At 36.7% G+C, this 13,943-nt stretch overlaps 1 protein-coding gene across 9 annotated transcripts in view; it reads left to right on the top strand.

Annotated features, from left to right (window-relative positions):
• Positions 1–13,943, top strand: part of LOC111507475 (peptidoglycan-recognition protein SC2) — a 203,167-nt gene that overhangs the window by 173,095 nt on the left and 16,129 nt on the right. For 4 of the 9 annotated variants that reach the window (XM_074186721.1, XM_074186724.1, XM_074186726.1 and 1 more), the window contains exon 3: positions 1,167–1,307. The exons of 3 other annotated variants lie outside the window; for them this stretch is intronic. In XM_074186721.1, coding sequence (XP_074042822.1) covers positions 1,167–1,169 — 3 coding nt within the window. In that variant the 3' untranslated portion in view covers positions 1,170–1,307. Of the gene's footprint in view, positions 1–1,166; positions 2,019–13,943 lie in introns of those variants that run through there. 2 more of the 9 variants (XM_074186722.1, XM_074186718.1) reach the window with 2 other exon arrangements.

Below are 13,943 nucleotides of genomic sequence, written 5' to 3'. Positions count from 1 at the left end.
GAGTGCAGAAATATAACACCTGATATGCTACAGAATGTTAGGATAGATAGATAGATAGGAATAGATTTGAACAAAATCTGTATTATTGTATGGAAGCAAATGGGTCACATTTTAAGCACTTGCTGAAGTAGGATTCTACTAAGTCAATTACACATTTCAAAGTACTGAGTTGTAGTTGTTTTTCTTCATAATACCTACATGTTTGAGTGAAATACAACAAATTAGGTATCATTGGAAAGATAATTTTGTGCCCTTTCAAATGATATATCACTCGACCCAACTTTCCATTTAAAATTTTAGGGTTGTTACTCACCCTTGCTAGGGGGTTGAAGACACAGGTAGAAAAATGCATCTAAAATGTGTCCCCCTCAAAAGCAAAATTGACCTATCCGATCATTTTTGCGTTAAGTTACAAAAAAAGGAGAAAAGCAAAGTGCATACTTTTCGTTGGACCACTCTGTATATGGGATATTACGTTTGAATAAATCGCAGGAACTTGAATCGAAGTGAACGAAAATCAAAATATAATGAAAGCATTACACGCTACGTTTTACGCCACATTGTGCCTTAAAAGGGACCATGTCAATGTTAGGTTATTTAATATTTGTTTATTTAAAAAAAATATATTTTTGCTTTTATGGAAAAATGCAACCCCGTGAGCATTTGGAACTATTTCCACGTGGCTTTTTGGTCCAGTGTAACTTTTATATTCTACTTCTCAACTTTCACCTGTTATCATTTGAGATATAGTAATAGTTCACCTGGTGTAGGTTATGTTGGAAATATATGATACCTACTCCAGATCTCCTTTGCTCTTTATAATGACATTTAACTATATATTTCATATAGTTGTAAATGTTTATACGTTCACTGTGGCACATATACATTATTTCATTTTCAATTAATGATATTCTTTAATACCTAGGAACACTATGCATATTGGTGTTCTTGATGTTTTCTGAATGTTTTATCAACAATATCATTATTTAAAAAAATTCTAACCACTGCAAACTTTTATAGAAAAAGGGGATGTGATTTAAAATAACGTATTATCTAGAATCTCAAAAGTCTAACTTTCTTATCATGGAAAATATGCTCAAGTCCTTATAGTGAATTGTATTTGAAAATTCTCAAAAAAATTTATTGATACATGTTTTTTTTTTCAGTGAACTCCAAACAATCGGTTCCAACACCCCTGGAAAGTCTTCTTATGTTATGCGGCAAGCAAAGCAAGAAACAAGTTATACTCATCAGCATTGTAGTTTTGATTACTACTACCACCCCAATACTCTATGTTACTCTCTCCAATTCTCCATCGAAAGAAATAGACGAAAATCAAGAAGGATCATATTGGTGTTCTACACATATTGGAAAATCCCATTTGTATTCTCGAAAGGACTGGAATGCGAGTCAGCCTCTATCTGAAAAAGTTCTTCCTCATCCTGTAGGTCTGGTGATCATAAGTCATAGTGCATCTTCTCCTTGTTACTCATTTCAATCGTGTGCCAAAAAAGTCCAAAGTTTTCAACGTTGTCATATATTTGAAAAAAGATTGGATGATATTTGCTATAACTTTCTCATAGGTGGTGATGGAAATGTATTCCGTGGAAGAGGGTGGAATGTGGTAAATTGTCATAAGAAACTTAGTATTGGAATAAACTTGATAGGAAATTTTGAAGAAGATACTCTCAATGATACTATGATTGACTCTTTGAAACATTTGATTGAAAGAGGTGTTGCTTGGAGAAAAATTTCGAATGACTATATTTTGATAGGTCATAATCAGACTACAGATACTTTAAGCCCAGGTAAAAATGCTTATAAAGTTATCAAAAACTTTTCCCACTTCAGTGAAAAAAACATGCGGTTATGATGTTGCTGTTACCTAGTTAGTGAATTGGACTTTTTACGTTGTAGTTTTTAAAGAACATTGTAAATAATTTTAAGTTTTTTCTGTTTTCATGATTTTTTTGTTGTGTGTGAATCAAATAATAAAAATTTTTAAAACTTTTCCGAAACACTTCTTTGTGTTCTAAACCTTATCAGAAAATTTATAGGCTATTCGATACTTGACGTTATCTGGATTATGAAGTGAATACATAAGAAACTAAATTTTTTAAGAAGTATGTTTCCTATGAAATTATAACGCAAAACGTGAACATTACATTGAGATAATTGAACTCCAAACCTATATCACACATTGTGCATGAATATTCAGAAGTCAATAAAAATTAATTAAGAAAAATTACTCATCGGACAGATCTTCACAATCTCAATGTTTTCTTTTGTCCCTTGGGGGCTGTCTGACTTGTCCATTTAGTCCAAGTCTCCAGAAAACACTGCAGCATCTTAGACTTATTGCGTTTATTCTCCCATCTTCTCATAACACCCATTCCATCAGTCTCGTTCCCTTTACTAGTTTGTACAGGTTCCGTTTTGGATGTTCGTCACATTCCTCTGGACGTAATACTGTACGTCCATATATTGCCTGCCTCCTGTGATTCAGTGCATCACATTCGCATGAGAGCTGTTTCTATCCCTTCGTTGCATATTCTGTAGCTGAGGTGTCCCTTGTACAACCCCATTTTATTCAGGTGTCCTCTAAGCGGACAATGACTGTGATTATTCTGAACCGATCCCTAATATATTGAAGTAGTTCTTCGGTTCTTTTCTCAGACGGTTCCCTAATGAAGGTTCTACTGTGTTTGTTGCCAGGTACTTTTGTCCAGTACTCTGTGTGCTTCTTATTGGTCCATGTCTTAATCTGGTTTCGTATCAATGATTTTGGTACCCCCAGAGCTGGTTCAGGACCTATATATGAAGTTGATGATCCGCGTCTAGCGCATTCATCAGCTTTATCATTACCTGTGATTCCTGAATGCCCTGGCACCCAGTACAAAGTTCATTTGTTCCTGTTTGCAAGTTCTTTCAGTTCTTCATGGCATTCCCAGACCAGTTTTGATGTCACCTTCGGGTTTGTCAGAGCCCCTAGTGCGCTCTTGCTGTCTGTTAAAATATTGATCCGCTCATTTCTTTGAGGTCTCAATTTAATAAGCCCCCGACACTGCAAGATAGCATACAATTCCGCCTGAAAGACGGATTTGCATAGTCCTGTTTAATCCACGTTTGGTCTTCGATCCATCTGTATACCAGGTGTTTTTTCCAAACGTGTTTTCGAAATGACTTCCACTGTTCACGGCTTATGATTTTGGTCGTGAAGTTTGTGTTAAAGATGTACTTCGGTGTCATGTGGTCCGTGCACATATTCAATGTGTGCTCCTTCCTCCACATGTTCCGCAATTTCTGTTCGGTCCGATCTTTTGTAGTTCGATGACTTTTCCAGTCTGAATTGGCCCATCCTTGCCTCCCCCATTATCACAAAGTGTAAAGGAGGTAGATTCAGGAGTGTCTCCAATGCAGCTGTAGGGGTAGTTCTCATTGCTCCCGTCATTCCCAAACATGTAAGTCTTTGCACCTTGTCTAGTTTGTTGATAGCGGTCGCCTGCTTCATCTTTGACCTTCAGACCAAAGATGTGTATGTTATCATGGGTTTAACCACCATCATGTATAGCCAATATACCTTGTCTGATTATGTTTTTCCCATAGGTGCGTCTGGCGAGCATCAGTGCTACCTCCGCTTTCCTTTTTATCCTGTCCAAGTGTTGGTTCCAGGTCAGTTTGGAGTCTAGAATAACTCCCAGATAATTAACCTCCCCCGACACTTATATTTCTTTTAGTCCTCTTGGTGAATGCTACTATGGTCGATTTGGATTGGCTTATGTTAAGCCCTTTTTCTTCGGACCATCTTGTTAAAAATATTCAGGGCCTGCTGCATGCATCCCTTCACTACATTATTGTATCAACCCGAGACTAAAATGACTAAGTCATCTGCATAGCCCAGTGCTTTATACCCATTGTGGTCCAGGAGACATAATAATAGCTCGTCCATTACAAGGTTCCATAATAGAAGAGATAAAACCCCTCCTGAGGACAGCCCCTTTCTACTCGTGCCACGACTGTTTCCCCCATAATGGTTGCATATACCTAAGCATGCAGTCTATCCACCTGCAGCTTGTCTTGTCAATCCCTCTTCTACTCAATGCCTGGATGAATAATTCTAAACACGGTTTGTCAAATGCATCCTCAATGTCAAAGAAAGCTGCTAAAAATACCCTCTAGTTTTTATAAGTATGTTCTACTTTTTCTGTTACCCGACATAGAGCCGTTTTTGTTGACATACCTGACCTGTATGCATATTGGTCTCGATGTAATCGGCTGATAGCCAGTGATACGTCCTTGATAAGCCTGCGTTTTCAACGCAAATGACATGAGACTGATTGGTCTCAAGGCCTTCGCCGAGTCCTGTCCGATTTCACCAGGTTTCGGAATGAAGGTGGCCCTGATCAGTCTCCAGATTTTTGGTATGTGTCCCAGTGCTAAACTTGCCCTGAGAATTACACACAATTTTTTGAAAAGAGCTTCCGGTCCCTTTTGAAGCATTACTGAGTATATGTCATCAGGTCCCGGCGACTTACAGGGTTGAAATAAGTTTACAGTCCATTTAACTCTCTCCAGATCTTTGTCATTTGCCAGTCCTCCCTATATGCCCAAAAGGGAATATTATCAGAAAGTGCAATATCGTTCCTTAGGACGGATTTCTTAAATGATTTACTTTCCTCGAATGTTTCGTTTCCAACTAATATAAGAGTGCTTTTAGCTACACTAAATGAAAATATATAATTTATATATTATATATATGTTAATTCTTGGTATATCATGAAAACAAGTTTAACTATGATGAGTGAATAACATCTTGTTGGTCGTTGAAGATTTACGAATTCATTTTTGTCCATCATTTTCTGTAAGTTATATGGCGTAGACCAAGTTAAGATCGTGGTTGTTTTCCGAAAAGTGGCAAACTGAGGTGGAATTGGTTGTCTGAAGTTCAATACTTCTTCAATGTTCGGAAATTCTTGAAGTATTTCATATACAGGGTGTAACATAAGTATATTATAATATTCAAGTGACGTATTCCTGAGACAATTTTAAGAAAAAAGTCTATATGAACTTGTGTCAGAAAATGCTTCGCTTCGGAGATACGGGGTGTTGAAATTGAATTTTTTTGTTCGCTTTTTGAAAATAACTCTTGCAAAAAATAAGTTATTCGCACGAAATTCGGTACCCTGAGTTTTTTTGATGTGGGAAATCATAATTTCGTATTAATTTTCATGTAACATCTAGAGGGCGCTGCGTACGTTGTCATTATTTATTTCAAATTGCCCTAACTTTTTTGACAGTAAACTTTTGGTACTTTTCATGAGAAAACCTAATTCCCACACCTTTTCCAAGTAAAAAAGGTACACTTCCTCAACAACGCTGGAGGTGATCGTTTTCGAAATATTTACAATTTTATATATCGATGTATATTATTTAGCTTCTAGGGCGCTAAGTGGAGTTTTTGAGAATATTACAAAAACCAAGTATGTAGTGGATCTCGTCAAAATAAACAACTCTTTCTTATAAAATTTTTAACGATAAATGATTCGTTTTCTAAATACAGATTGTTGAAATTTTTCAAAACATGGTAGGTTTTTGAATTGAAGGGGTTATATTTTCAGGAGTGATTAGTTTTTGGGAAAGAAAGTTTTTGGCTTTCTACTAATCCATCTTGATACAAAAAACAAGGACGAGGGAATCTTCCAAGGAAGATTCCCCCGTCCTTTGTAGTAGAAAGCCAAAAACTTTCTTTCCCATGGTAGGTTTCTATCATAAGTTTTCTGCAATATTAGTTATTTTCATCAAACTTTATACACAGTATACCCAAGACCAATGGGAACATCTTCCATAAGTTGGGTGTTCCAAAAAATGTAGGTAAGCATCTCCATTCAAACGTAAGGGGAGAAAATAGGGCACACTTAAATAATCCCCAATTATGCCTACCCATACATTAAAAGAGAATCTGTCTTGGAAATGAGTTTGCGTTATCGCTTGTGGGCTATTTTCCGCCCAGATGTGGTTTTTATGGAAGTTCATTATACCATTTCTTGAAAAATTAGCCTCATCTGTGAAGTGGATTTTTGATAAAATTTGCCGGTGTTGTTCGACTTTTCTTTGAAGCCATTGAGCAAATTTGGAAATCACGTAGCGTAAGTGTCTGGACACGCTTAATATGATAAGGATATAATTGCTGTTCCTTTAAAATTATGTAAACTGTCATATTTAAAGTTTGACTGATTTTTCTTGTACTTATCTCTGGATGTTCACTAATTTCTTCGAGAACCGCCTCCTCCAATTTAGTTTTTGTAGTCCGTGGCCGCCCTACTGCAGAATTTGTTTAAAAGTTTCCAGATTTGGAAAGTCGCCGGAAAAGATTCGCAAATGTTGCTGCACCAGGAGTCACGCGTTGGGGATAACTTTCCTGATAGATGCGTCTGGCTTCGCTTCAATTTCCGTCAGCCAAGCCGTATGCAAAATCCATATCAGCCATTTCAGCATTCGTAAAGTCGGACATGGTACCAAAAAATCACTTTATAAACTCCGAACTGTGAATTTGTCAATTACTAGTTAAAAATGTGACAGCGAACTACTATTTTTATAAGCAAACTTTCATAGCCTATTCGATTTAATTAACTTAATTTGCAAGCGAAGAAATAAAATTTGGTTATAAACTAATATGCATCGATATAGAAAATTGTAAATATCTCGAAAACGATCACCTCCGGCGTTTTTGAGGAAGTATACCTTTTTTATTTGAAAAAGTTGTGGGAATTAGGTTTTTTATAAAAAGTACCAAAAGTTCACTGTCAAAGAAGTTAGGGCAACTTGAAATAAATAATAAACATATAGCGCCGTCTACATGTTACATGAAAATTATTACGAAATTATGATGTCTCACCTCACAAAAAACCCCAGGTACCGAATTTCGTGCAAATAACTTATTTTTTTTGCCAGAGTTATTTTCAAAAAGCGAACAAAAAAATTCAATTTCGACACTCCATATCTCCGAAATGAAGCATTTTTGGACACAAGTTCATGTTGACTTTTTTTTAATTGTCTCAGGAATACGTCACTTGAATATTTTTACGTACTTATGGTACACCCTGTATACACTTTTGGACACAGCCCACATGTTAGTAGACTTCTAATTGTTTATCTTGGACCATGTTTGACACTGTTGTTTTTTAAATGTCTACCCAAGGAGTTACCAGTTTTATATACTATATTGATGTTCTCTTTGTTTAGTAGTCTCTTTATATGTATTCTCTATATATGTAGGTGTTATAAGTATTATTTTCAAAGAGGGGGTATACTTGGTTCATGTCCTGTTTGAAAAGTTTTTTGACAAGAATGTCATGAATCATGTTGGGTTTAAAGTTTGTTATTTACTGCAATTTGTTTTATCGAATTCAATTTCTCATTAAAATCATCTGTGGATATCGGAATACAGATGAGTATGTAGATCATGATATGGTATTCATGCTGCTTCACTTTGGGCCATATATTTTTTGCGTCATACAGGGTCTCTAAAAATGCAGATAATTTGATCACATGAAAAAATGAGTGGAAGTCAATTTTTTCAAAAAGAACACCCTGTATATTTCCACATTTTTGAGCTCTACATCCAATTTCAGATTGAATTTGTTCAGATAATTCTTTTTCAATTCCCAATCATTTTCGAGATAAACTGTTTCAAATACAAACTGACATGGTGTCCTTGTATTCATCACTTATTTTTTAAATTTAACAGATTCCCTTCGATGTTCTTTCATCAGTCACACATAATACAATGAATAATTATTCAACCATCGAATGAAACTTCTTTCTCAACAATAGTTTTATTAACGCTGACACGAACTGAAAATAATTCCATGAATTAGTAAGGTAATTCAATTGTCAGTGTATTTAAGAATATGTTTGAACACATCTCCATCTTTATTCAAACAAACATACAATCTCTTCAAAATTTATTCATGTTTAGCGCTCCTGATTAATTCAATTTTTTTCTTGAAAGCGTTAAGAGACTGATTCATAACACTCTCCGTTGGAAAGTGTTATGAATTTATCTAACTTGAATTTTCACTCAACTCTCTGAAACTCTGAAATTTACAAGTGTAGATTTGCACTACACTTTCCATTTGAATGGAAATTCGGAAGAGGTAAAGGGCAACAGGGACTACCTCCAGGGCCACATCACGGAGCCCGTCTATTCCTTTACGACTGAGTGGAAAAGAAATCTGTTAGGACATGACCATGTTATGAAAGCTCTCAGGTCCAGGCCAAAAATAGGACGCGAAAGAGCAAGAAGCAGGCCAATAACGCCGACGCCTGGAAATACCGATACACTATTAGAGGTCAGTATTAGAGGTAAACAAAGAATCGAAAATCTCAAGAAATATGCCTGGGATAAAGTAAGGGCCAAAGTGAAACGATATTGTAGGGCCCAAATTGTCATATCAGATGAACTAAAAGACTTCCTACAGGTCGCAAAACGGCAGGCACAGGTCGGGGCTGCTACCAGAAGGAGATACAGGACGATCTCAACAGATCATAAAATCTGATGAGCTTCCTAAAATCTCCTTCGGAAACTCAGAAGAGGATATTCAAATCCTAGAAAGACTTTCCAGAACTTCCACTTACAGGGCCAAATATCTTTCCCAAGAAACCGTTAAAAATCACGCCAATCCAACCTAAGGAGAAAATCTCCGTGAATAACTGGTTCAACTCTCTTTCTGAACCGAAATCTAGGGACACAGATGGAAAAAGCCAAAACCACCTCGGTCACCTCACAGGGCAAGGACAAAAAACAGAAGATGAATTTGTGGAATTTCACACCTACACATGAGAGAAATCTCATGTCTTTATACTGAGAGGACTGGACTCTGAACCCCCGGCAGAAGACATCGCGGAGGGTTTATATGACAAACACGAGATAATAGTAGAGGCAATCTACAAACTCAGATCTGAGGGCAGACCACTATACGTGGTAGTTACTGACAGTTGTAAGGGTTCAATCTCAGGGTTTTTTGAAAGGGGTTGCTGCTGATCCAAATGAAACAAAGGAAAAGGTGCGAAACAATCTATTTTCAGTTCGAGGGGGAGACAGACTACTTATTTGGTTGTTGACTTAGTTCTAAAATAATTACAAATGTTTTAACAAAATAGTTAAAAGTGGTTAATAAAAACTTCAGACACGTGTTACATCGTCTATAGTAATAAAAATCATTACCCACCTAAAATAATTACACGCACGGGACTCGACGGTGAATCTTGTCCTTAAGGACCACAGTAAGGTAATTCAGAACGAAGTTCACTTTAAAGAGCAAACAAGAAGAATCTTCGAACAATCGAGCAGATCTGGCGCATCAAAAACCGTTCTCACTCAGGTCTCTAGAGACGAAAAAGAATCTCGACAGTCGTTCATAAAAAACCTGACCCTGAAAATACTTTGCCAATGCAAAAAAACCCGTCAAAATGAAATATTGGTTGCCTATCCCGGAGGGCATGAGAGCCATCGCTACTTATGATTAAGGACGGTAGAAAACTGTAAACAACTGGAATCGGCCTTCACTGTGGCGGATAAGTTACCGAGAAAATTCACCAGATGGCGAAACGATACTAGTTAAAATGGAAATAAATGAAATAGTTGTGATTTGTCACACAGTGAAGTTACGCTGAACTATCTCAAGTGTAACATTACGTCAGTAATTTATATGAAAGTATCCTGGGAGCTGCGGAAAAACAGCCGGGAAATTGTCCAATGCCACCGCTGCCGGCTATGGGGTCAAGCCACCTCTAATTGCCATAGAGAAATAGGTTGACTGAAATGTGCCAAGACTCATCCAACGTCAGAATGCCCTTCGCCCAGAAGCAAGGTAGCAAAATATGTGAATTATTCCGGCCCCCATCCAGCAAACAGTAGGGAATGGCTAATATGGCGAACTTGCTCAAAGGAGAAAAGCCAATCTCCCCACGAAATTTATACCAGCACCATTACCAGTCCACAATCCGTGGAAGGGGCGAGACAGATTCCTAGCCAACAACAAAGACACCACCCCACCGATGGAGACTGGGTCGCGCTCCCGTGATCCCGCTAAAAGGATACAGAAAGAAATAGATGTAATACTTACCTTTGACAAAGTAGGCACACTCATTAACATGGATGAAATTCTCAGGCCGCTGAATGATTTGATTGCTGCGTTGTCCAAGGCCTCGAATCCGAGAATCGAATGGTTCAAGTATATGCAGTTCCTGCAAGATTTCGACCCCTAAAAGCTTTAAATACCCATAAAGGTATGTATGCTGAATGCTAACGGAGTTGATAATAAAATCCACAGTATTATTTACTTCGTTAATTCCCACATAGTAGATATAATTTTTCTGTCGGAAACTAAACTCGATACCATCTTTATCTCTTTCACAGTCATATGACTAATCGGCCCGTCTCATTCTGATTGGTCGACTGGGTGATGATGAAAAGTGGAGGAGTGGGGTGGTCCTAAGTGAGGTTATACCTACTAATATACAAACGGCAATAGATGATTCCACAAGACTGATTGTGCTTAAAGGTTCCAAGAATTTCCTTCCTCAGGACATTGAGGAACTCATATGCGAGAAACATCGTGCCAGTAAAATGTGGCAAAATACTAGAGACCCTCATTGCAGAGAGCTCATGCTCAGACTTGCGAAGAGGGTAAACCAACAAATAAATTAGTTCACCAATGCCCGGTGGAAGGAGAAACTGTGGAGACTGATGGCACAGGATGGCGGAGAGCAATAGTGAATGTTGAGTGATCGACGATCAGAAGGCCAGAGTGTTTGGCGAATATTTCCATAATGTTCACCAGACATCGCCAGACATCACCGATGCGCACAGAAATATTATCGAGATGGCGAGGAGGGTGCATTCCATGACTCTTTCCTGCCTGAACGATAATGATCTGGCCAAACTCCTTACCGACTTCGAGGAGAAGAGAGACACAACAAAACGTCTGCCAATACACAAAACACCTATCGGCGATATCATTAGAGCAATTCTACTCCGGAACTTGCCGCGCAAAGGTCTCGTACAGATGATACATATCACCAACGGCCTCATCAAATTTTTCAATATCCAGACTGCTTGAAGCCCTCAAAAATAATACCCATTCACAAATCGGAAAAACATAAAAATCAAAGGGAGAGCCATCGGCCGATCTCGCAGCTAAGCATGGTTGCCAAGATCGTTGACAAAGTACTATTGAGCAGACTTCTTCGTCTGGAGAGAAGGCTGAAACTTGTTCCGAATGATCAGTTTGAATTCAGGCTGGGTCGTAGTACAACCTCACAGCTAGTCCGACTGGTCCACGGAATAGTTGGAGGCCTTTCATCAGAAGAAGAATACAGTTATGGTTCTGTTGGACTTACAGAAAGCCTTCAACACCGTTCGGACAGAAAGATTTATCGCGAAAATGTGGACGGCACACATGCCTTCATATATGATAAGAATCTCAGATTCTTATCTGGTCAACCGGAAATTCAGAGTTAGAATTCACCAGGCTATTTTTAAGGATTTTTTAATGAAAGCAGGGATTCACTGGGGTTCTGTCTATCTCCACACCTATATTCTCTGTATGGTTATGACTTCCCCATATTCGAAAACGAATATAGGCATATATGCAGATGTAGTCTCATTAACAAATTCGAAAACATGAAAAATAGAGATAAAGGTCCTAAAAAATGAGCCATAGCTCATTCGATTCGGAATCACCTCTAGAAAAATGTTTTTGAAGGATTTTGGTGCAGGTAAAAAATTGCAAATATCAACAAAATAAGATAAAAAAATGGTATTTGGTTTTTCCTTAATAACTCAAAAAATATCAATATTTGAGCAATTTTGAAAAAAGCTCGTTAAGGAGAAGGAAATTTCCGATAAAAAAGTCTCAACTCCTGAAACTCTATCTCCATTATTTATAATTTTAATTTGACGTTGAAAATAGGATTCCGTGCGGCTGTTAAGGCATGCGCGCGCTGCCGCTGAAAAAAGTTTATCAAAAGTAATAAATTTTTTTGTAATATAAAATGTCATTTTAAAAATTTGAAAAAAATCTAGTATCTTCTCAACACTTGAATTATTCGAGTCCCGTAGAAAAAATAGTTTTATCACCATTTTTCAAAAAATTATTCAATTGTTAACTAACAAATTTTTTCTCAATCTCCGTTGGCATAAATAATGGGATAAAAGGAAGGTATGAATAATTGGCCTATAAATTTTAAACTTCGTGGAGCCCTTCCGATATATATATATATATATATATATATACTTCATACGATCCTGCGATAGAAGTTCAAAAATGTATTAATTTGTGAAATATGATTTTTTTATAAGTATTGTAAAATGAAATATCTAAAAATTGTTGATAATTTTTTTTTCAATTTACATTTAGTTATGTCTGTTTCCACATGTAACAATGGCAGTTATTAACATAGGATATGATTTTTTTACGTAATCTGTTTATTAAATTGTTTTAAACAAATAGAGAAATTCAATATTTTTGAATTTTTTTTGTTATTTTGTGGTCTAGAGATAATTATGATTTTAAAAAAATGTTTTTCTTTATTTTAATTTTTAATTGTTCAAAATCGATTTTTTCATATTTCCATCGTTTCAATAATCAGTTAAGAAATAATTTTGCTTTCAAAAATCATAACTCACACTTTCGAATAGTTTGGCAAAATAAATTATTTATTATTTGATTGTTTATTAGTTTAACAATTTGTTATAACCCTTTATCGGTTTTTGACACCATATGATTACAATATTTTTTTGATCCCTTAATGGGCAAGACAGTAGAGAAGCTTATTGAAATGTTCAAATCGCAGAAAATGATTCAAAATAACTCACTGACTTCCTTGAAAGTGTCAGTATATCCATATTGATAGTGGTTATTCGATTTAAGGTTGTAACCATATGGTTACAATGACCACTAAATTGGCATTGCTCCTCATACGTATATAATTCTTTATGTATACATTTCTGCACATGAGAGCTCAAGATTTTCAGTAGATTGAAATACATATTCATAGAATTTATTTTTCATACATTTTAACATAATATAATAATTTTTTTCTATGAAATATTTTAAAACAGTTCTTCATGCCAGTTAGACATAATCTTGTATCACATTTTTCGCACTCCAGGCGGCTTGTACCGTTTACACAGTGCCTGCATCTTTCCTTGCTTGTGTGTATTGGCCAATGAGCATATGAATCAGTCCTTGATGCAGAATCCGCTCTGTCAGAAACCGGACGATTGGTACTCCAATGTCAAAGCTGGGTCGACCTCTTCTGGCTTCCTTTCTGCAACGAGACAAACCCATCGCAACCTCCAACCTAAACCACAAACCACCTACTATATAGACTCCTCACGGCAATGGTATTGGTCGAAGATGCTTTTGTAGTTCGTTGTTTCAACCTGTAGATGTCACAGCAACGATTTGTCAAATTATGAGCATGCGTAGTTGACGATAATGCTGTCAGCTGGCAACGATTTTCAGCTCCCTCTATAACTTAGAATCGGAACTAAACAAATAAGCGGGAAACTTAAACGCAATCATTGAAACTTTTCCTAGAGATCAATTACCCTAACACCAAACTGATATTTTTTGCACTCGACGCGCGTTTCGCTAACAAGGTTAGCATCTTCAGAAGAAAATTGATACAGTATCAATTGATAGATGAAGATGCTAACCTTGTTAGCGAAACACGCGTCGAGTACAAAAAATATCAGTTTGGTGTTAGGGTAATTGATTTCTAGGAGAAGTTTCAACTTTTCACCAAAGGTTCCAATCTCATAGTTTATTAGCTCAACCGTTGTTTACTTTGAAAGTGTTACATATTCTAATTTGCTACTGAAATGAAAATAAAGTCTTTGGGATAGAAAGTTTTTGGCTTTCTACTACTCCATC

Source organism: Leptinotarsa decemlineata, unplaced genomic scaffold (genome assembly GCF_025532065.1).
Source record: "Leptinotarsa decemlineata unplaced genomic scaffold, Ldec_3_MD MMD2_P_RNA_scaffold_4, whole genome shotgun sequence".
NCBI lineage: Eukaryota > Metazoa > Arthropoda > Insecta > Coleoptera > Chrysomelidae > Leptinotarsa > Leptinotarsa decemlineata.
The sequence above is the reverse complement of the archived record's forward strand: the minus strand, read 5'-3'. Positions and strand labels throughout refer to the sequence as shown.